At 34.0% G+C, this 24,143-nt stretch overlaps 2 protein-coding genes across 2 annotated transcripts; both read left to right on the top strand.

The window, feature by feature from the left end:
- Window positions 1-11,835: 11,835 nt before the first annotated feature.
- LOC113729640 (probable methyltransferase At1g29790) lies at window positions 11,836-14,038 on the top strand. Its single transcript, XM_072081485.1, has one exon. The coding sequence runs from the start codon at window positions 12,492-12,494 to the stop codon at window positions 13,896-13,898; it is 1,407 nt and encodes a 468-aa protein (XP_071937586.1). The 5' UTR covers window positions 11,836-12,491; the 3' UTR covers window positions 13,899-14,038.
- Window positions 14,039-21,055: 7,017 nt separating this feature from the next.
- Window positions 21,056-21,882, top strand: LOC113729417 (nuclear transcription factor Y subunit B-4-like). The gene has a single exon (XM_027253717.2). The coding sequence runs from the start codon at window positions 21,087-21,089 to the stop codon at window positions 21,630-21,632; it is 546 nt and encodes a 181-aa protein (XP_027109518.2). The 5' UTR covers window positions 21,056-21,086; the 3' UTR covers window positions 21,633-21,882.
- The last annotated feature ends 2,261 nt before the right edge of the window (window positions 21,883-24,143 follow it).

Here is a 24,143-nt window from a genome sequence, read left to right as displayed (position 1 = left end):
GCACAGTCAGCGTTGCATGAATGACAACTACGCAAAATTTGAATTTGAAATTCAATTTGTGCACACATTTGATAAATCAAACGTTGACAGTATATGCACTGTTAGTGTATATAAGATTTACTCAAATTTATATATTAACACATGCCTAATTAACATGTACAAGAACCTTTTAATTTTCCTTGTCAAATGGCAAAATTTATATATTAACACTTGATGATACAAGTTCTAAATACAAAGCAAGGCAACTGCCCTCTTATCATCATCCTCTGCAGTATGCAAGAAACTAATAGTCTAGTGCAGAAAATAATTGCAGAATCTCCTTAACAAAAAGTTATAGGATTACATATAATCTACAATCTAAATTGTAATCCTACAGTATATGCCTCACTAGCTAGATGAGTAATTCTTACAATTAATTGCCGCAGAGAAGTGCATAAAGATTGACTAATAACTAATAAGAGCCATAACAACCTTCAACTTGATAAGACTTATTAAAAGTGAATGAATTTGTATTATTATCACTTCCTTTTTCCCCTTAAAATAGTGTATATTCAGGCTTGACTAACTTCTAGAAGAGGACTGCATCAAGCTAGATTCGAGTGAAAAAGTGCATGAAATGCAAGTTCTAGCAGTTATGCATCCAGTGCAAGAGTGTTAGTACGATTTGATTTCAAGCCGGCAGGTGGTTGCTGCATCAAACTCAAAAACGGCCTTTTATGGTATGACTTGCCTATGCAAGTACGCATAGACTCTAACTCTTGTGCGCCTGCTAGAGTTTTCACCTCTAAGCAACTGGTAAAACAAATTTAAATCTAATAGGTAACTATTTTAGTTTTAAATCGTCAATGAACAAATACTGTTTGATTGATTCATTTTGAAAACACAATGATTGCGTTTGGTTTGAAAGATGCAATAAAGGATTTGAAATCTTCTCCAGTCCCACTAATTGTTTGGAAAATTTAGGAGTTATTTGAGTTTGTAATTTATTGATAATTTAAATACATTTTAAACACTAAAATAATTGATGAATTACACATTCAAATAATCCAAATAATTAGAGCAATCTGAGAGGATTTTAAATCTTCTGCCAAATCCCCCAATCCAAACGAAGCAAATGGGATGATGGTTACAACATAACCAAAGCGTGTTATCTGAGTTTAAGATACATAAACATATAAGTAAAATTTTTAAGTAGGTTTAAGGATAGTTGAAATTAATCAACTTGCAATTCAAAAAACATTAATATATAGTTTCTACACTATAATTGTAGGCAATTTTTTTTTTTTTTTTGCATTAGCAAATTTAGATGTATACCGCGTGTGCAAAAAAAGAATTTAGAACTTAAACAGATTATGTATGTATCATGAATTTACATTTGATAGTATAAAAAATTTTATACTGGTATTGTAGAAAAGGTTAAATCTTAAAAAATTTATAAGTCAAACTTTGAAGTTGGTTTAAGGACAGTAGACCTTAACTTGAAATTAAGAAAATACTAATCTTTTCTCCACTATCATCATAAGGATTTTTTGCACCAGTAGAATTGGACGCATATCATTAGTGCAAAAGAAGAATTTAAAATTTAAACAAAAAATCATGTGTCATGCTCACATTTACATATACTAATTGTAGAAGAAGTTTTGCACTGACGTTGTAAGAAAAATTAACCCTCAAAAAAGAAAAATAAATGGATAGATAGATCCACACAGAAAATTTACTTTTGATGACTTGAGCGACTCAAGGAAAGACTATGGTGCAAAGAAGGATGTATTAAACTTGTCTTCTTCCCCCCTTGGAAATGAGTTAGTAATAGAGACTAACAAATAAAGAAAGGATTAAGATGATAATAGAGATTAACAGATAAAGAAGGATTAAGATAAGGAGGAAGGACGTACAGATACATATAAATTAAATAAAGAAATGGGACGCAGACAGACTGACTTGTACAAGTAATGGAAGGTTTAAAAAATTAAGTTGTCTTGTTCTCTTCTCTTGCAAGGCTTCCTAGCTAGTTTCATAGTCATCTAGAAAAGAATCCATGCAGCCAACAGATTTGTCGCCATTTGTACTCATAGCCAGTAGTATCAAGTAACATTCGGATGTATAAATTGGCAAGTTTTCGCACAAAAAGCTTTTTTTTTTTCTTTTTGATAAAATAGAAGTCAATATTATTAATAAACTAACTGAAAATCATCGAACACGATTTGATTAATAGAAAGTTGTACTAATGGCAGAAAATACATAAATATGTCATAGATATATCTGATATAAAAAATCATTAGATTTAACACCGTGAATCACAGACCATCATATCTGATCCACTGCAAGTGCCGCTCTATAAATATCAGTGCATGTTTATTCCCTCAAATCCGCTATCCAATTGGTTCAAATTCAAAATTGATATTGAGATTCTACGAGAAAACCCAAGAAATTTTAAATCTAAAAAAAAAAATTTAGATCTAAGAAAATAACTTGGTAGTATTTGTTTTTACTAAATTATGCTTTATGAAAATGATAATCTTTCTTGAAGAATATTGAAAATTAATGCAAATGTTAGATAAATTGATAAAAGAGTGCGTACACCACTGCAGCCTTTACTATTATACAAGAAGTATAGATAAGTATTCAATGCTAAAAAGGAACGCAATCAGATGATTGTTTGATTAAATTAGATTGCCTACTAATTAGACTATATTGCACGCCAATGGTTGATTGTAAGTTGTAACCTCGTAAAAGGTTTATCTTATTGCTTTCATTAATTAATCATTGCATGTCATATCATTTAAGACAAATTCTTATTCTTTATACAGCCCCAAGAAATTAAGGTCACAAATCACAATCCACCATTTCCTTTTCAACGCCTGTCCACCACTAAACATTGTGGAAGAGTGCTTTCCTGTTACGTAAGTATGTCTGATAGAATAAAGAAGGGATTAGCAAGATGATTTGGGATTAATAGTGAATGCTTTTAATAATGAGTTCATGAAATAAACTAGAGAAACGTTAATACATTACTTCATATTGAAATTTTTGTCTCTGACCAGAAGGAATTTTGTAATTTGATTTCTAGTTGTGACGACCTAAGCAACTTATTTGGCTATTCCTGTCTAGGTCCTTCATTTCATTGTTTATATGAAGGGATATGATCTATTAGTTGACTTGAAAACCATTTGTATATGATGATGCTAATCATTCATGTTCATTACACTAACTTCAGCTTCGCATTGGATAGTAGATTATTTGACATAATTTTTTTAAAAATTACTGTAGCACTTTTTGATGTGATGTACTTGAGATAAAAAGATAGTCGAAAAATATATTGATAAAACAAGCAAATAAATTTTGGTAAATAATTTACAATCCAAAAACTCCGATAATTGATTGATGCATAGATGAGTTCATCTCTAGGGAAAAACTCCATAAAACTCAACTCTCAAAGCTGAATTACTTAAGTTACTGGGAATTAGAGTGAAACTTTTTATCTGAATATAAACACTACTGAATATAGTATGTTTTTTCGGATAATGATAGACAACAGAAATATAAATTAAGAATCACGCGAAATTTTTAATGTGCAATTCTGACCCTAAGATCCCATCTTATTCATTTACAGGAATAAAACCTTTTTTGTTCATCAAAAATAGATTTAGATTTTGGTAGAAATATTAGAGTACAACAATTTTACATTTACAAGAGGACTAGTTCGTTCATTCTTTCGGTTACAATTGAATAAGAAACAAATGCTCAAAGGGAAAATCCCAGTTTTCATTCCTAAACTTTGGGTCATTGATGCATTTCGTTGTCAAATTTTCTGGCATAACACATTTAGTATGTGAATTATCAATGTTTGACAAAATTCATCCTCAAATGAGAAATTAATTAATTTGAACGAGGGCAGTTTTTCTGTCCATATTGTTGACATGGAGGGGTGGAGTTAGAAATGCAGTTCAGTGGGATAAACTTAAGGGCAAATTACACTTTACCCCCCCTTTTGGTTTAGTATTTTTTTTACTAATCACCTTACGGTTTGGATTAAAGTGTCAAAGTAACGGAAGTGATTATTCGTAACGAAATCACCTGAAATGTCAAAAATACCCTTATGTAAAGTTGAAAATTATTTATTAATCAAGGGGGGTTATGTGGATATTTTGAAAATTATAAGGGAATTATATGGTAAAATATTAAATCATAAGGGGGTTATATGATAAACTATAAAACTATACGGGGTTAGTGTATCATGTATTTATAAGGGTAATTTCGACATTTTAAAAAGTCCCATTACGAATGATCATTTCCGTCACTTTGACACTTTAATCCAAACTATGAGAGAGTTATATATAGTTTTTGAAATTATAGAAGGGTTATGTAGAAAAATACTAAATCAAGGGAGGTAAAGTGTAATTTGCCATAAACTTAACATGTTAAATTGCACTACTTCCAAATTTCAAATCCAAATTCTGCCACAGATAGAAAAGAATAAATGTGTAAAGTTAAGTCTTTATTGATTTCGTTCCAGATGTGAGAGGTGATATGGGTGTCTTTTTGTTTTTAATTGTGTTGACTTGTTGAGAACAAAATGACAAATAATTTAATAATTTAAAATAAAGATCTTATTAAAAGATAGTGGGAACAATACTCTATAACTATGGAGGCAAAGTTATAAATTTCTGCATATAATTTGCAGATTTTGGTGGACTCAGGGGGGCAATTGCCTACACTGCCCCCAGTGTATATCCATCCTTGTTGATATGGTTTCTGATTTTGGTGAATGCAGATCAGTTATTTGTGATTATAGTTACCAAACAAAACCAGATGTTCCAGGTGAGTTCTTGAAATTTAATTAGAAGCTATACCTCATGAATCTTTATAAACTCCACAGGCCAAAATGATGAAATTTCTAGCACATCAGCAAATTTATTCAACTATAAATAATCAGTCCTTTGTTAAGCAATTATACAATCATAGTAAATTCTACGACCACGGATATCAAAGCATGCATAGGGGTGTGGATTGACTGGTTGTCTTGGTGTAAAACGGGATCGATTTTTTGGTTTTGTTTAAACTAAACAAAAGATTAGGTAACAAAAAAGTAACAAACAATTTACATAGCATGACACAGTTTCACAGAATTGAATCTGCTGGAATTCAAACACTGAATCTTCAGGCTCGGAAAAGGTAAGTAATAATACTTTTGTTGTTCCAATGTTGTAGACTGGGGAAGTGACTACTAGTGGCTTCCCAATGCACAAGATTTGTGTTTTCAATCAGCAGGAATTTTAGAGGACAAATCCCTGTCTCCACTTGCTTCCACTCTGGTCCAACACAGGCATCATCTCTGAGTTTCAGTACCTCACTCAAGGTTGGGGCACATGGCAAGATTGTCCATTGTTTTCCATGGCAATTTGCTCTGAAGCAAAGAAAGCTTCTTGAGGTTTGGTGGGTAGGAATCCAGATGAGGAATCTATCGCGGTTTTGTACAAATGTCTTCCATAAAGGTATATTTCAGTGTTTCAAGTCGATGGAGGTTGGGAATGTTCTTCAAATTGGTCCATGGCCAAGGGTCTTCGTCAATTGGCTCTCCTTTGAAGTCTTGAATATCATCTTCATCAGTTGGCTCTCCCTTGAAGTCTTGAATATCATCTTCATCATTTGACTGTACTTCAAACTCTTCAATATCATCACAAGCTGCAGAACATCTTATTTCAGTCTCAACAAGTTTCAGTTTCTTTAGGTTGGGAATACTACTGAGTACATTCATGGTACAACTTGATAGACTTAATTCTGATAGTGACGGCAAATTTTGCAGAAACAAACTATTGTTTCCACCATTTTCACTACTAGAAGGATCAGGCAGCTCAATGACTGCACCAAACTGAAGATGCTGCTACGGTGGCATCTTCCAAACTTTCCAAGGTAAAGTCCAGGTGATATTTTAATACGCACGAAGGATCAAAGTTCGTAGGTTCCGAAGATTGGATATTGATTCTGGAACATTTCCACCAATAAACACCGCCGAATACCTCAAGTTAAGTAGTTGGACCATCTCACTAGGGAAATAACTGAATTTCGGGAACCCAAGGTTCAATACCTTAACAATTTTGAAGTTTACATGGCTGGACAAAGAATCTACTGGGAATTTATTCTGAGTATCCCTTGACTTTAGGTGGAAATACAAAATGAACGAGCTAGCGGAAATGAATGGTTTGAGATAATCAAATTATCATGGAAACTGGTGCGACACTGATTGGTTCTGCGAACATTCTGCACCTGCTTTCTCACTACATACATGAAGTTTTCTCTTTCAGCTTCTTTCAAGCAGAAGTCGCGCAAGAGATCATGAATGTGGCAAGTATTGATTTTGCCATTAGACTTCCTTTTTCCAGCAAAGACTAAGTTTCTCTCCATGAGATCAAGCAAATAATCTTCTGCAACCTCTTCTAACGTTTTAAACCCTATAGGCCTTAAAAATCCCCCAGCAATCCATAACATGATTAATCTTGAGACTATGATATGAGAGTCTTCGGGAAAAGCGCCCATATGGAGGAAACATGCTTTCAGGTGGAAAGGCAAGTAACGATAACTTATAGCAAGTGTCTCTAAGCATGTATCTTGACCTGTGCTTAGAAGCATGTTTCACCGTCGCATGTCGCAGTCGCGTCCCAGTCTTGTTCGACATCCGTGGCGACATAGCGGGTGATACGCATATTATAACGCATAAAATTTTTCAAAATTTCTGAAAAATTTACTAAAATTAGAAAATATCAAAAAAGGTACAATCTGAAAAACTATTTGAGTCGACTCCAAGTTGACTTGGATATTTTGACCGATATCATGCATCATGGATTCGTATCGACCAATATTAATCGAGTCAGACTTAGTCGCCGCTGATATGAAATTATACATGATTCAGGAATCGGTATCATGTTAATTTCCTCCGTTCTGATTATGACTCGGCCGACTTGTATCGGACTCGACTGATACGGTGAAACATGCTTAGAAGCGAATTCAAACTTACTACGAATTCAAATAGATATATATATATATATATATATATATATATATATATATATATATATATATATATATATATGGGTTTAAAACAAAATTGTTAGTTTGAACCCATGTATATATCAATTTAGCATGTGTACAATTACAATTAACCTGTTTAGGTAAAATCAAATAAAAATATATTACATACTATTTGTACTATTTATGTGAAATCAAATAGATATATATATGGATTAAAAAGAAAAAGCTATTCATCCATATGGTCAATGAGAGATGAAAAATTCATTTTGTAAAATGTGAGCGATGAAAAAAATCATTTTGTGAAATGATGGATCAAATTATGTAAAATTTGATTTGACAATTTTGTTCCTAAAAAATAATCATGTACAAGACATGTGGTGAATTCAGGTAAAAAACTAGTCAGAAAGTTAGTTAGGAACTAAATTTTATTAATATAAATTTATAAGTAACGTAAAATTACATTTTTAAAAGTGAGGGACGAAAAAGTTGTCATTGTTGTCATTTAGTACAAAGCAAAGGAGTGTTTAGAGAACAGCAATCATTGTTATCAGAAGATATACTAATTTCATAAGATTAAACCAAGCCCTGATTTCGTCAACAACTCTACGGCTTTTTTTTTCCTATTTGTTATCCCTCTTTTGGTCTGGAAAGGAATACTACAGTGTTAACACGGAATACCTATCGGTGAAAGAGTATTGCCCCCGGCCCCTCCGGGTTCGGTCCCGTGGTTGTAGTCCCAGTTGGGGGAGAGCCACGTCCAGGGATCGAATCCCAGCACTACCGCGGCTGGTGATGCTTGGGGCAGGCCGCTCCTAGCCCACTGTGGGATTAGTTGGGCCGTACGGTATTACCAATCCATGGGCCCAGATACCCACAGTGTTGCCAAAAAAAAAGAAAAAAAAGAAAGAGTATTGCCCCCGAGGTTCTGTGAGGATTATTCACGAGCCACAGATAGGCCAATCAACGGTTCGGGCCTGAATCCGTGAAATTATTGCGAGTATGGGTATGGATTTAATTCCGTTATCTGGACCTGGATCCGGATCCATTTTGTCAAACAAAAAATGAGTCGGATATTGAATATAGTATTCCGACCCGTATTAGACCCGGATCCGAATATAAATGGATTAATAATTTAAAATATTTATATTTATCAATATAATTTGATTAGGGTAATGTATTTAAATAAAGTCAATTTGATTTATTTTCTTATTTGATTTTTTTTTTGTATTAGTGTATAAATATATTTTTTTCTCATTTTTATTAGAAATTGTAAAACTTGATAATTTTTTTGGGGTAGACCCGACCCGGATCCGGAACATAGAGTAGAAGACCCGTCAGGTAAACGGGTCGGATCCGGATCCGATTTGGTATGCCGGGTCCGGAATAATGAATTCCGCCCCGGACCCGACCCGTTGACAGGCCTAGCCACAGGCCCACAGCCTTGCACCCCTCCCCCTCCAAAAAAAAAAATTGCCCCCCAAAAAAGCGTTAATATTTTTTATAGTTGTCCCCACCATTTTTATAATGAAATATTGAAATGAAATATATTAGATGATGCTATTTTTATTTTCTTTCTAACAAATTTTATTGAGTAAAATATATTTATTTTTTTCTAACAAATTTTAGGGCAAATTACATATTACCCCTATAGTTTAGTGTTTTTATACATAACCCCCTATAGTTTCAAAAACTATACATAACCCCCTCATAGTTTGGATTAAAGTGTTGATAGAAATGATCATTCGTAACGGAACCTTTAAAAATGTCAAAATGACCCTTGTTTAAGAATTAAAATGGTTGAAGTGACCAAAATATATAAACATAATATACATAACACAATAACCCTGTATGATTTTATGTTTTATCATATAGCCCCTTTATGGTTTAATGTTTTATCATATAACCCCCTTGTGGTTAATAAATAATTTTCAACTATACATAGGTGAATTTTTGACATTTTAGGTGGTTTTGTTATGGATTACAAATTCTGTTACTTTGACATTTTAATTTAAACTATGAGGGGGTTATGTATAGTTTTTGAAACCAAAGAGAGGTTATGTACAAAAACACTAAATCATAGGGAGTAAAGTGTAATTTGCCCCAAATTTTATTGAGTAAAAAAAAAATATGATTAATCTTCCATAAACTGACCGTGTATATATTATCATCATTGAATACATGATATATAATTTGAATTTAAATTTGAAACCCCAGTTTTATGTATGTATCATGTAACCAACTGTAATAGTATATACAGTATATTGACTCAAAAAATATATCAGGATCATTTTGACAACCTCTCGAGTACACCTACTTATGCAGTCTTGACACGTCATCAAAATTCCACTTAATTTTTGTCTTATTAATTGCTTCCCAACTCTCTGTAACACTAAGAAACCACTGAGCTTAGTTCAGTGGCCACCAAGGTGGGTCTTAAGACCCTGCTTGGGTTGTAGGTGAGAATTCAAATTTCACTTGTAGCAAAAAAAATTCAAGGGTTGTGCCAAAACACTCCCTTGAATCTAATAAGGTCTGTGTACCTACTAGTCACTAACACAAAACCTCGTTAGGTTCCTCCTCCCTTGTAGTTTAGGATAGATAGATTATACAATAGTTCTCGTCTCCGGAAAAAAAAAAAAAAAAAAAAAAAACTCTCTCTAACACTAAGCACTCCTTAGCAATTTTTTCTTGTTTCCTTTTTACTTCAGATTGCGCTTCCTGTTTCCTTTTTTTTTCACCACTAAATCTTTAGATTTTTGCTTTGTCATTTGACAAATTCTTAAAGTACAAAATTAGCGAAAGTTCAACATCACATAAAAAAATAATTTAATTTTAGACTAATAATAGACTACCTCTTACACTTTTGACTTTTATTCATTTATATTTATTTTTTATTTTATTTTTTATCCTTTTGTAATTTTGCGTAAGCCAACTTTTCTTTTTGTACCAAAATCTGGGTAAGCAGTTATTTAAAAACTCAAAAAGATAAAAAAAAATAGAAAAAAACTTGGGTAAAAGTCAATATAAGTCAAACATGTAGGATTTAGTTTATTATTAGTCTAAAATTAGGGTCTGCTTAACGTGATGTTTAATTTTTGTCGATTTTGTTGTTTTAAGAGTTTAAAAAAAGAAAAAAAATAAGAATATAAATATTTGGAGGAAAAAAAATGTAAACAAGGAGCCCAAAAAAGGGGGGGAAATAGCTGATGGAAAATACGGTATATTAGGGAGTTAGAGTGGCACTAGGAAATGAGGGAAGGAATTAATAAGACAAAGATTAAGTGAGATTTTGCTGACTTGGTAAGGTTGGATTAGTGGGTAGAATAAAAGCTTTTTTCAGCATCATCCTAACCTACTTTTTACTCAATTTTAAATACTTAATATTAATTTTTTTTATATGTCAAACCATATGAATTACAATTGAACCAAATGTTTATTAGACAGCTTAATTATGTACATTTTATGCCGCCTATTGTAAATACCAAAATATACGTCTAGTAAGATCTATGCATAATCTTAATCATTACACACTTTTATTCATAATTTTAATTAGGGATAATTTCAAAAACCTACCCTGAGGTTTCTGACAATTTCAGACAGCTCCCCTCATGTTTTGAAAATTACACATACCTCCCCTAGAACATAGGTTTGGGTTTCACCTTGATGATGTAAGACCAAAAAAGTATACGAACGCTCAAAATTGCCCTCATTTAATTTTCAAAATATGAATAGTCATTAAAATATTTTAAAAATCAAGAATACACTTGTATACTACAAAATTATGAGTTTTATTACTTAGCCAATGTCCTGATATTTTCCATCCCATGGTTTTCTACATCTACCCAAAATTTCAAACTCTTATCACTTCTTCTTTTTTTCGAACAAGATGCCAAAATCCACCATCATAATTCTTATCTTTATAATCTTTACCTCTCTATAGGTTTCTTCCATATATTGCCTACCAAACCGTTAGTCATAAAACTCACAATCCTTACCTTTTTCCCACTCAAACAGCCAAGCCCCTCAATTACCAAAATTCTTCCTTTTTTGAGTGATAGAAGATTACAATTTAATGGTCATGGGTGAAACAGTTCGGTCACAATATGTGGCTTGGTCAAGAAGACTTGTTTTCTCTTTTTTTTTTGTTATCTTTTTTATCAATGGCTTGTCTTTGAAAAAATTATTATAGTCATTGTCTATCATCAAGGGAGGTAAGTATAATATTGAAAACCTCAAGGGAGCTCAATGAAATTGTTACAAACCTCAGGGGTGGTTTCTGAAATTATCCCTTTTAATTATTATGTAATTTTATATCATTAGATGATCTGATAACTATTCCAAATAAAAACGAGTTGTAGAGAACTTTTTTTTCAATTTTTTTAATATTGAATAAATTGTTGTACTTACAATAAACTTTTAGTTTTACTAAAAGACTAAAATACTAAGTTTATGCTAATATTTTTGCATCCTATGAACAAAGATCCTGGTTTCGTAACTGGATATATATGCTGCTATCAGTGCTCCTCAGTAGGAAATTTATCATTTCTTAGTTTTCACATGATTCCTGGATTATATTTCAGCAAATAGAATAGCTTTTATATTTTTTTTTATTGACAACAATAAAATAGAAAAAAATAACTCATAAATAAATATAATAAAACGTTGACTAAGAAGTAAGAACTAAGAAGAAGTCAGAGTACAACTTGCCGCACACGGTCAAAACATTTCAAACTTTTGCCGCAATCGAACCTCATTTGATCATTTGGACATCGGAAACCTAACAAACCCCTTCTGAAATTTGTCAACGCTTGAGATAATAGTACTATATTACCAGCACCATGTGTCTTCAGATCACCACGATTATTAACAAATACTTGTGTCTGTATCTAAACAAGAAATCTGCACTCCTTCAATGGATATTTTTTGCGCTCATTTGCATTTTTCATGTGTGTTGGTGTATCCTTGGTTTGGGAGCACTTTATTTTTTTTGCTTCACGAGATTTGCGCCTTGTTTAAGCTCAAGAATGTGACCAAGTTGTAACAGTAAACTTCCAGTTCAAGAATTTCCAGCTCTAAAGTTAATCTGAAATCAGTTTTAAGCAAAACTTTTTGCATATGTATCAGTCAGGGTTCAACTACTTCAACAAGCCCATTTCATGGTGGAGTCATAAGATCATTGTTGAATTGTATCCTTTTTGAGGTTTCCACCCCTGATTCAATCCTGGGATTTTCCAAGTTTTCAGATCCCACATCAATATTCATTCTTGGAATCCAATCCCAGGTAACAATTTTGAGATCATTGCCTTGCAACTCAATGCATTTATGTTAAGCTTTACTGCTTGTTATCCTATTAACATTTGCATTCAGAAATTTTTAAAGTGTTGCTAAGGGGCAAGTCTTATATATATTATTATGCAATTAGTTCTAAGCACTTCCGTCATATTCAATTAGGGAAATCAAAGATGGCCAAGACTTGTTGCCCAAAGCCTAGATTAGGCAGAATAATTGGCTGGCTTCAGATTATTCTGGGAGGGCTGGTGATTTTGGTTAGCTTATCGAGTTTATTTAGGTTCTACTCGGCTGGATTTTTCTATCATAACGAGGATATATGCCGCCATTTTTATGCAGTAAAAGATTCATATGTGAACTTTGATGTTAGAGCATTAACTGCTCGAATGGATGAAGTGCTTAATAAGATGGATAGCCTGCAGATTAAGCTTGAAATGGCTGTTCAGCAGATGGAAAGAAACAAAGGTGACCTTAGAGAGAGCAATATTTCGAAATTAGAGTATAAGAGATATCTGGAGGAGGAGGTGATTAGGCCTCTTTATAGTGCTCATATTGCTCTTAGGCAAATTAGGCTGCCTCGTATTGAAGGGAATGATACTAGTAATGTCAAGGAGGATCCTTTGATCAATACCTTCGTTACTGAGGAGATTAGGAAGTATATTACCCCGAAAGACAACAGAGTTGGGAAGGTTAACATCTATGGAACAGGGAAGATATATAACACTATAGGGCATGCTTGCGTTTCCATGAAGAAAGAATTGCAAGAATACATGGATTATGACATTGGATCATATTGTAAAGATGATTGGAACTTGGCACAGAAACTTATGGTGAATGGTTGTGATCCCTTGCCCCGGAGGCGTTGCTTGACAAGGGCTTCTAAGCTCTACCAAAGGCCTTACCCGATTAATGAGTCCCTTTGGAAAATCCCTGATGGTAGAAATGTAAGGTGGAGCAATTATCAGTGCAGGAACTTTGAGTGTTTGTCGAGCAAGAATCCTAAACGAGGCTATTCCAAATGCACAGGATGTTTTGAAATGGAGAAGGAGACGCTTAAGTGGGTAACAAATACCTCACTTCCTATTGATTTCTTGATTAAAGATGTTCTGGCCATCAAACCAGGTGAAATAAGGATAGGACTCGACTTTGGTGTTGGTACCGGTACATTTGCTGCAAGAATGAGAGAACAGAACGTCACAATTGTCTCCACTGCTCTGAACCTTCGGGCTCCTTTCAATGAGATGATTGCACTCAGAGGTTTGGTTCCTCTCTACTTGACATTGAATCAAAGGCTACCATTTTTTGATAACACCTTGGACTTGATTCACACAACTGGATTCATGGATGGCTGGATTGATTTGCAATTGTTGGACTTCATCCTATTTGATTGGGACCGTATCTTGAGGCCAGGAGGCTTGCTGTGGATTGACAGGTTCTTCTGCAATAGGAAGGATCTTGATGACTACATGTACATGTTTCTGCAGTTCAGGTACAAAAAACACAAGTGGGCAATTTCTCCTAAATCCAAGGATGAAGTATACCTATCCGCATTGCTAGAGAAGCCTCCTCGAGCTTTGTGATCAGACTCTGCTTTCACCTTTTCTCTTCCTTTGTTTTGTACTGATAACATAAAATGTTTAAATCTGTATGCTTCCATTGTTATCAAATACAGAAACAACGTGCTGCCTTAGTTACAATGCAGCACTTGCCATCTACCAAATTCAATGGTGCACCTGCAAATTGCTGAGCGATATAGCATGTTAATGTGCAGAAATCTAGCCTTGCATGTGAATTCATGAATAACCAGAATGTTAACAAAAGGTGGGATATGAACATTACTTGATATAGTATCCATTTCAGGGAGGTTCACTTCATCTTGACTGCTCTATCCCTGTGCTACAAAAGAATCAGCTGCATTCTATATTATGATTTCTGAAATCAAACACAGAAGGCAGTCTAAAATATTGAAAACCTCAGATGGCAAAGGGTATTAATCAGGATGACACGCCAATATCAGAGGAAACGGTTAAACTCCTGAATTTTCACTACAAATCACCGCAGCTGCTAGTTTCATCTTCTGCAATACACTTCCTGTTATCATTATTTTCTTTATATAAGGGAATTTCATCCATTGGAGAAGTGTTTCACCCTCCCATTTCACTCCACTACCAATATCTGCTTTTTCTCATAGAATTAGAGAGAGGGAGTTTTCTCCAATTCTGCAGAGAATATGAACTTCTCAAGCAGTTTCAAAGTTGAAAAGTTTAAACAAGATCAGTTAAAACAAGTTGCATATTTTGATCTCTGAAATTAGTTTGGTCAACAGGTTTATGAGCCCAAACCCCAAGCAAGCATTATATTTGGGCCAAATATTGGATTAATAAAATGGTCATCATGGAGCAAAGATTTACATGAAAGAGAAGCCCAAAACTTTAGATAACAATAAACATGCCCTTGGACCACCAAGTCAATTTCTCATTGTCAATGATCACACTAATTAATGGGCCTAACCTAGGCTTTGAAGTATGAATTGTTTGGATGAGTCAAAATTTACAAAAAATTTGTTAATTGCATCATAAATATTTCTATTACCCATATATTTTATCTTTGATCACCTTTTTGTCGCATCGCATCACAAAAATATTATAGTATTATTTTTAAAAATTTCTTAAATAATCTTCTATGCAATTGAATTGATTTTTCTCAATAGACTTAATAGGTCGTACGATCAAGAGAAACCATAAATTTATAAACACTTTTCAATACTAGGTTGTAATTTATTATTGAAAGTGATCAAATGAATAAGGGCAAAATGGGGCTGAAAATGTTCTATGACTTGTTCATTGGCTCAAATAGTCGAGCAAATGTCACAAATTGTCACTAAGCAATTTAATATTCCCTATTCTGTCCACTCAACAATTTATTATGTCTAAATGGTCATTCAATTGATTAGAATATACATTTTGTAATAAAAAAAGCTTATGTTTCATTAGTTAAGTGACTAAAGGTGAAAGTATTTATTAGTTAAGTGGAAAAAAAAACTTTTTTATTAGTTAAATCGCTACTTTGGGCAAACAAAAAGTTTGATGAGCAAAACTGATACACAAAATAATTTAGTAACTATTTTAACCATTTCCTCTAAATACTCTAGTAAACTAAATCTCAGTTTAGGATTAAGTACTCTAATAAATTAAGAATTAATCTTCTATATACCGACAGTGTCAGTGTATACACTTTCACCATTAGATACATGATACATAATTCGAATTTGAATTTGAAATCCAAATTTTGCATGTGTTGTACATCCAATCGTAATAATGTATGCACTGTTAATATATATATATATATATATATATATATATATAAGATTTTCTCATAAATTAAATGCTCTACATTAGTTCTTCACAAGATGGGCATAAGAAACGGAGCAAATGGTTCGACAAATAAAACTTTTACATTAATCCTCTAATGTTTTCATTGAATGCTAGCATGAAAACTCCCCATCTGGTTTGCCTATTTTTTCCTTGAGCAAGAGATTGAAGGTTTGTGTTCAGTTAATCTTTTTTTCTCTCTCTTTTTTCAGCTCAATCAACATGAGAGGTTGGGGATATGGAGAGCACTAAAGAAAGCACTCAAACTTGGTACGCCAAAACATCAGTCTTGAATTCTTGCATGAACATCGATCCATGGTGATTAATGGGGTGACAAGAAGGGTGAAAGTTGCCTGTGCTAGGGCTTTCAAAGACATCCTTGAAAAAATTGTTGGTGAAAAGTTTTCTGGAGGATCTAGTGGGCACCATAGTATTTCGACAGCTAATAAAGCGGCCCCTATATATAAGTAGGACATATTTGAGTTAAAAATAATGAGGTTCTTGCAATACTGGCAAAATTTTGGAATCCAAAATCATTCCAATGTTACCCTGTTGAGTGTTTAAAAGGCATATGGTTGAATCAAAACAGACTTCAATTTTAACCCTTCATTGAGTACTTTAAAAATATATATATACTTCAATCATAATGGCTTATTTTGATTTTAACTCTATCTCCTGATAGTATTCGTCTAAAATTGCGTTGGATCTTTCCTGCAGCATAATCTATAGCTAGAATCAGATCTTCTTGATCTAAAAGCACCCGAAAGTAAACTCTAGATTTTCACTAATGGGAGTTGTTAAAAGATAAAGTCCAGGTTTATGAAGAATAATCATCTAGCATTAATCAATTAAGCTTAACTCTTCAAAAGCAAGATGTCAAAAATATTTGTTAGGTAAACATTATAGCAAATGGCCCTTAATACTGGAAAGCACGAGTGAAGTTGCTCTTGTCCTCTTCTATTGTTATTAATGACCTTTTTTTAGGACTTCTTCTTCTATTATTTTACTTCCTTTTGCCAAATATCAGTTTTCTTTATGTCTACAAACTACAAAGGGTGCCACATTCCCTAAGCTTTAAAAGATTCCCCACCTATTTCTTCGACAGTTGCTTCCACATTATCAAAAGCTCAACCTAGCAGTGGAATATTGTTCAGCAGTCATTGACACAGAAAACGCAAAAAAAAATATCAGATTTGGTGGACTGTTACTATAGGAATACTGTCAATCGTACGTTTATAGAAATTTACTAGATTTCTAGCCACTTTTTCAATTATATCTTTGGTTTCACATTATGCTTCAAGATGCAACCTCATAAAGTATCTTATTAGCCTTCTTTTCCTGCTAGAGATTATACGTATAATGGTACATGCAAAAGTCCTTGAAAGTTTCTTGAACAATAGATGATTCTATGTGGATCCAGATTTTATCCACATCAACTTTTCTACAAAGACATAATAAAATTTTTTAGTTCAAGAGGAGATTTTAAAGCTTATAAACATAAATGGAAGAGAGAAAGGTTCAAGAATCGAGTCAAGAATTTCAAAGGTCACCTATTAATGTTCATACCAGCTAAACTGGATTTTGGAGACATATAAAAATTTCATTACACTACGACTTTAATCCAATCTGAGATGAAAATCAATGTCTGACTACCTTTCACAGGCATTCTATACCTATCACTTTTACTTTTATGTTTTATTCCAAGAATAAACACGTTGAAATTGATTATGATTATTAGTTCACAGCTTTTACGGGCTTTGCCAATCAGCTGCAGGCATTAGTACCTTCCTTCATGATATATTTCAGGCACACAAATTATTTTGCATACAATATATCTCTCAGAAGCTAAACGTATCTGAGAGCCATTTGAGTAGGGTTCGGGAGGGAAAGAATCTGAATAATTACGACAGCCATTTGAGTGGGGGCTGAGGTGTTTTGAGGAGGGGGGGGGGGGGGGGGGGGGAGGAGGAGGAGGGTGTTTAATACTCTGAAGTCTGAAGATCCTCAAAAGACTGTCAAGCTTAGGGTTCTTCATAGTCCCTTTATGGGTTTCACCAAAAATCATTAATATAATATAGATGGGAACCCTATAAAGTTGTAAACCCTAGATCTGTCAATAAGAGAAGCATTGTGCATCATTAGATTACTCTTTTGACTCCACCTTTTAGAACAAGGTAGATAGTAAAAAATAATAACGCTAAAATATCCTTCATCAAGAAGACAAAATCAACAAATGAGATCTATGACTATATATGAGAATCTTTCTTTTAAATAAGGGTAACGTGAATGTACCATTTTGTCAATTTTCAGGCCACACCTTTGCTAGGGTACTATCGAAGAAACTTACTCGAAAATGCTTTAGTAAAGAAAAAAGGTTTTAGTCCATTACTTGGAAAACATGGGAAGGCAATCATCAGGGCTTAAACGTCACCTCTCAACTACTTATATTTGGTTCTTGATATTGTTCCTTTTACCCATTTACTCTTTAAAAGCAATGATCTATGGTTCTTGATATTGTTCCTTTTACCCATTTACTCTTTAAAGGCAATGATCTATGGCAAGCGTGGGGTTGGATCGAAGCATAAAGTGACTCTGCAAATCAATGTCAAAGGCTCCAATGAAACCCTTTCATTGTCTCTCTTATTTCCTTTTCAAGGTGTTTAAAGCACGATAAATCAGCATCAATTAGAGGATCCTGAGCATGTTCATAGCTTTCGATTTAGCATTTGGTCTCCAATTTCAATGTACATGAAGCCAAAACTCGAAATTGAAGCTAGTTATGTTCGAGATTGATTGAGAATGAATCAACCTCTGTAACAACAATAAATAATCTCTTTTCATATCAAATTGCAGTCAATCAGCACACAGTAAATTCACGTGTTAACATGTTGTGTTCATTATGAAACTAGCAAATAGGGCAATTATCTATCTCGTTTTACTCAATTTAGCTCCTCGAATTGTGGATTCTTGCGCAATTTGGAGGTGAAATACGTTTTTATGTTTTACTTTCTCTGGTAATCCACATAGATAATGCTTCACTCCCATCGAATAGGGCAAATTAAAGCACTAGAAGTGTTTTCTTCGTAAGCAATATGGTTTAGGTATTCGATATTCTTTACAAACTTTTAGCTATTCCATCTTAAAAAACGAAAGGAATACAAGTTATTGAGCTCATCACAAGAATCAAGAAGTTGGTCTTAATTATTCAAACAATATATATAAAGAGAAGAAAGAGGGAGAGAAAACAAATAAATATACTATTTTTTTGCCAAAAAGAGGAAGTATTGGACTAATGTGATGGATGGAGCAACAAACAAATCAAATAAGGGAATATAAAGGCAAAAGAGGGAAGATTAAGGACCACCTAAACAGCCTCCAGCATTACGCACACACTATAAATAGCATAGTGACAACCTTAAAATTCACCCATATTGCTGGAGACGATGTTGGAATATAATTGATGTGATTGCTGATTATTCAACACTAGGTGTTGTATGGAAATGAGAGAATTAGTGGTTGAGGTTTATTTGAGGAAGACCTAACAAAGAGATTCATAGGAACAACAATTTAAAACGTAGACAAATTATTCCAGATCTATATTATGCTATTATGAACTAAAGTAAGAACCTCGAGTGGTGACGGTTCACAAAATTACTAATTGTTATTATTCGAAGGAGACGAGTGATTCGAGAACCTGATGGGAAATGCATAATAAATACAAATAATTAAGTTTAAGTATAGCCAAAAGAGGGCATAAGTTTCTCATTAAACAACCAGTATACAAAAAAACCCTATTAGAACTTGACTAAAACCTAACAACTAAAGGTTAAATATCATGCCTTTGACGTCATATATTGAGCTGTTGATCTTTGGTCGATCCCATCCACAACATGCAGTCGTGCAAAGTTGTTGTCCATTCATTTTAAGACGTAAGAATAATATAATAAGCAACAGTTCAGGGCATATTGGAAGCATTAAGCCATGGTTTACTGAGATAAATTAACAAAGGAGTTGAGGGTGGAGGGGAAGAGGGGACCATATATAAATCGTGTGATTCCATTGAATAATAAGCTATCAACAGGGTTTCAGATTTCAAAGTTTTCAAAAGTCACATTTGCTCTTCTTAAAACCCGGCTTGTGAACCTGCTAGATCACTTTTAACAACACAAATACCTAAAATTGACCACAAAGAAACAATGGCATGGACTTTTATTTCTCTACTTTGTCCAGTCCCCTTCAACTTGTAGCTTCTTAATTGGCTCTCTAGCCAGTCTAACCAAATAATGTAGCCCAACTGTGCATATATGTCACGCCTCATTGGCAAGAAGGAAAAGCCAAGAATATTTTGTTTTGATCAAGTCTGAAGTCAGGAAATCCAGGAAATTCAAGCAAGGAAGAAAAATTTTGTGAAAGTACGTAAATTGTCTTGAGTTGCCTAGGAGAGAGAATTTGTCGATGGTGAAAATTATGACCATAAGGAAGATTATGAAAGACATAATTTATTAGTTGAAAGATACGTGGATTGTTATTCAAGGAAATATGGTGGTTGTAATTGTGAATGGATCAATATGGATGATTTTTTTGATCAAGGAGAACTAGTAGCAAAATTGTATACAGATAGTCCACTTTCACACATAAATATGCAGATGAGTATCAGTTGCAAATTAGGGTTGTACTTGAGTTACATTACTACAGAGGCTGCAAAGGCAATTGAACCTCGTGATGGCATAGGAGATAACAACATAAGATATTGGTTTAAGAGAAACATTGTTGACATATTTTAAACCAAACATATTTTGACTTTTAATAGTTTTAAAAATTGATTTGTTATTTGGTAACTATATTAGATTTAGTATAAAATTGAGTCATGTTTTGGTATTATAATTAGAATAAGATTTGCGGTTATGTTTCTCTATTTAAGAACTTGGAATTCTCAGTTTGTACGTGAGGAAAATTAATTAATTTAAATAGAATATTTTGTTTCCTCCCGTGCCTTTCTTATTATTTATTATTTGTAAGATTTTAATGTTACTTCCGCTACATAGTTTTTTGTGCTAACAATATTTAATAAGTGCACCTAAATTATGCAATCGCATATTGAGATTCTAGCGTTACCAAATAAAAAAGAGACAAGTTGATCTAATTAACATTGTTACAAACTTGTGAAGTTCAATTGGGAATATGAACTATTACATGGAATCATGAATTATACGTCAATTTGCATTTTAGCGAATGGCATAAATTTTACAATCTTGATGCCCTAACCCACCAACTACTGCCACCCATGCAAGCTTGTTTCATATCATACATGCACACGGGGTTCAGGTTCACATGACATGTGCACATTCTTTGCACACATATGCATCTGTTCAGAAGTATATATATTTATATGTGCTGATGATTGATGAAGGAGCAACGTGTCAGCATTCAGAAGCTAAAGTTATCCATTTGACCTCTGAAATGGTTGATGAGCAGGATAGGTTACTGCCAATTGCCAATGTGGGAAGGGTCATGAGGCAGATCCTTCCACCAAGTGCCAAAATCTCGAAAGAAGCTAAGGAAACGATACAAGAATGTGCAACAGAGTTTATAAGCTTCGTCACAGCTGAAGCATCTGACAAGTGTTACAAGGAGAACAGAAAAACTGTAAATGGAGATGACATCTGTTGGGCTCTGAGCACGTTAGGGTTTGATACCTATGCAGAGGCCATGCTGAGGTACTTACATAAGTATAGAGAATTTGAGAGGCAAAGGGTCAACCAAAGTAAAGCCTCAAATCTTGAAAATGAAGCACATACCCCCATTAGAGTCAGTACTGATAGTACTGATAGTGATGGAAGCAACCTGCAACCTGAAAAGCAATCTGAATCTCCCATCGCATTTGAGTTTAGAGTTCTTGAGAAGGGTCAGAGCTCTAAAATTAAGCCAGCAGCTAAAGGATAATTATGATGTACTAGTCTCTTCTTCTTTGAGATGACGAAGTCTTGAAGGAGAGATAAATTACCTAATGTACTTTCTGCTAAAAGTATCAACTTTCCTGTGTTTAAGGGTTGGCCTGAATGCACTAACACATGAATGATTAGGAGGAAGCAGTCCTTCAAGGTAACTTTATTTTAGCAATTATACTCCTTTTTCGCTTCTTGCTTATGGAGGTAAACAAGTCTGTAACATTAGATTAACACAATGAAGTACAGTTGTGGCTTCACAATTTTGAGATAATCAAATTTCACATGAACTACTTCCGCTAATAATCACAGTCAGCTGCTTTTAGTTACTGCAAATTTCTTGCATCTGCTCTAATTATATTAACCTTCATGAGAACGGATCCCTTCTTTAGGCATTCGATTTTGAGAGTTATCAATTGTTTAGAGAAACGTTGCTTCCAACTGACGATTAATGTAAAGATGAACCAAGGTTAGGTATGTATGCTATCTGAAACAAATATTTGACATTCTGTCCTCAAGCATTCAAAATCCATGCCATGACAGTTTTATATTGATTCCCGGCTATTGATGAGATGAAATCCCTCTTATGATTTACAACTGTTCTTCAACAATTTGCAACCTTTCCTCACTGACCACTACCAAATTATGTTATTTGAAAATCACTCGCCCTTTTCGAGCTCCCGTCTAACTAGTATAGGCTGCAACCTTCTTTTTCTCGGATTTTAAGAAGCATAAATTGAGCTGGAAATCAGTGTCAAAGGCTCCAACGGAACCCCTTTCATTCTCTGCTATTTTGTTTTCAAGGTGTTGAAAGCATGATTAATCCGCCTGAATTGGAAAATCTTGGCCAAAATAAATTGACCTTCCTGCTGATAATTGACCATGACAACTCTGAAAATCATACTAGATGTCTTGAACCTCAGAAATCCTCATGATGGATGCCAAACAAAGCCTTGCATATGACAAAATTGCAGTATAATTTAATCACGAGTTCTTCAGCTTATGTACAAGTCTCCTTCTCCAGAAAGATGCACATTAAACCCCTTCCCCAGAAGTTTTAGCTGCATTCATTAGGAATATGATGATAAGACGGATTAAAAACCAGTAAACATATTTTAGATTCTTTAGGATTGTATGCATCTATTTCTTGTCCCATTCTATATTATTAGTCAAAGGTGAACCACGTTTTCACTTTGGCACAAAATAGGACCGATTTTTATAACCCTTTATTCCCTTGAAACCAGTAGTATAATCTTTCATTTGGTGTGGCTACACATGTAATGAAATGATGTGAAACGTTAACTATAAAGCATGTGCTACAGTGCTAATATTGTGCTACACACTCGAGGATTATGCAATCTTTCCCATAGAAAAGAACTAAAAAGCTGAGCTTATCAGAACTTTTGGTCAGAGTTAGGGTTTGAGCATGCATCCTAGGGTTTCTCCATTCCCTTTTGGACCACTTCTCCAATATCCTCCTTGAGTAGAATTGCAAGGAAAAGGGACAAGTTCATATTTTATTAGTGATCTCGTCCCACCCCCCCCCCCCCCGGCCCCCGCCCCCTCAAGTCCCAAACAGCTGGATAAGTTACTACTTCGACGAAAGAAAGAGAAAGCAAAAAGTTGGATAGGAAGAACAAATGCTATGGAGACTACTTAAAGTAAAGCAAGGTATTAAAAATGAAAAATGATACTGATGCACCAACTGGACATTTTTAACTCCATATTTGTACCAATGGAAGCGTAAATGGTTAATTTTTTTTAGCATAAATGGTTATTCGAGTGATGCACCTAGTGACATATATATGGCAAGTATGGCCTAGTGACAGTAAGAATTGGTGAGCAGAGAGAGCTTTGACACTTTTAGCAGAAAACCCAGTAAAAACTTGTCACCTGGAGTTGAACCAACTAGAATACTAGATCAATCTAAGAAACATGAATATATATGACCTTCATGCCTACCTCAGTATAAGATATTGAGATATGATCATGATGGTACCATTAATCAGAGACATATCTCGATGGAGTGGTCTATTATACATTCCTTGTATGTACAGTAGGTTTTAGTTAAAGTTGTAATGCCAATGTTTTGCCTTTTTAAGATGTTAGAAGACAATATGGACAATCTAAAAAGGGAAAGAAATACCAGAGTAAAATTTGAGAATGCTGTAGATCGCCTTTTACCTCTTTATTTAGCAGCTAATGGTTTCAATGTGTTTGTTGTCACCAATGCACTTAGATATAAGCTATTGTCACCTTACTATTGAAGGCAGCATGAGTTCAACTTCAGAAATTAATCTGTGTATCATTTAGACATTAGTCACTTTTGGAGTTATTTTCTCCATATATCGATGAACTTACGTCCTAATCATCCACTTCGAATATATACCCAAGACTGTCAGAAATGCCTAAGCTATCTGCTTAATCAACACAAACTATATATCAAAATTTCTAGGCCAAACTTGTAAGCTGCCTCCTAATTATTTCCGCTTTTAGATCAACCTGCTCA

The sequence above is a fragment of the Coffea arabica genome, chromosome 2e (genome assembly GCF_036785885.1).
Source record: "Coffea arabica cultivar ET-39 chromosome 2e, Coffea Arabica ET-39 HiFi, whole genome shotgun sequence".
In the NCBI taxonomy this organism is placed as follows: Eukaryota; Viridiplantae; Streptophyta; class Magnoliopsida; order Gentianales; family Rubiaceae; genus Coffea; species Coffea arabica.
This window is presented reverse-complemented; position numbering and strand designations above follow the sequence as displayed.

What these genes read in the sequence shown, in the direction of transcription:
- LOC113729417 (XM_027253717.2), top strand. Translation starts at nt 21,087, where the DNA reads ATGATTGATGAAGGAGCAACGTGTCAGCATTCAGAAGCTAAAGTTATC.
- LOC113729640 (XM_072081485.1), top strand. Translation starts at nt 12,492, where the DNA reads ATGGCCAAGACTTGTTGCCCAAAGCCTAGATTAGGCAGAATAATTGGC.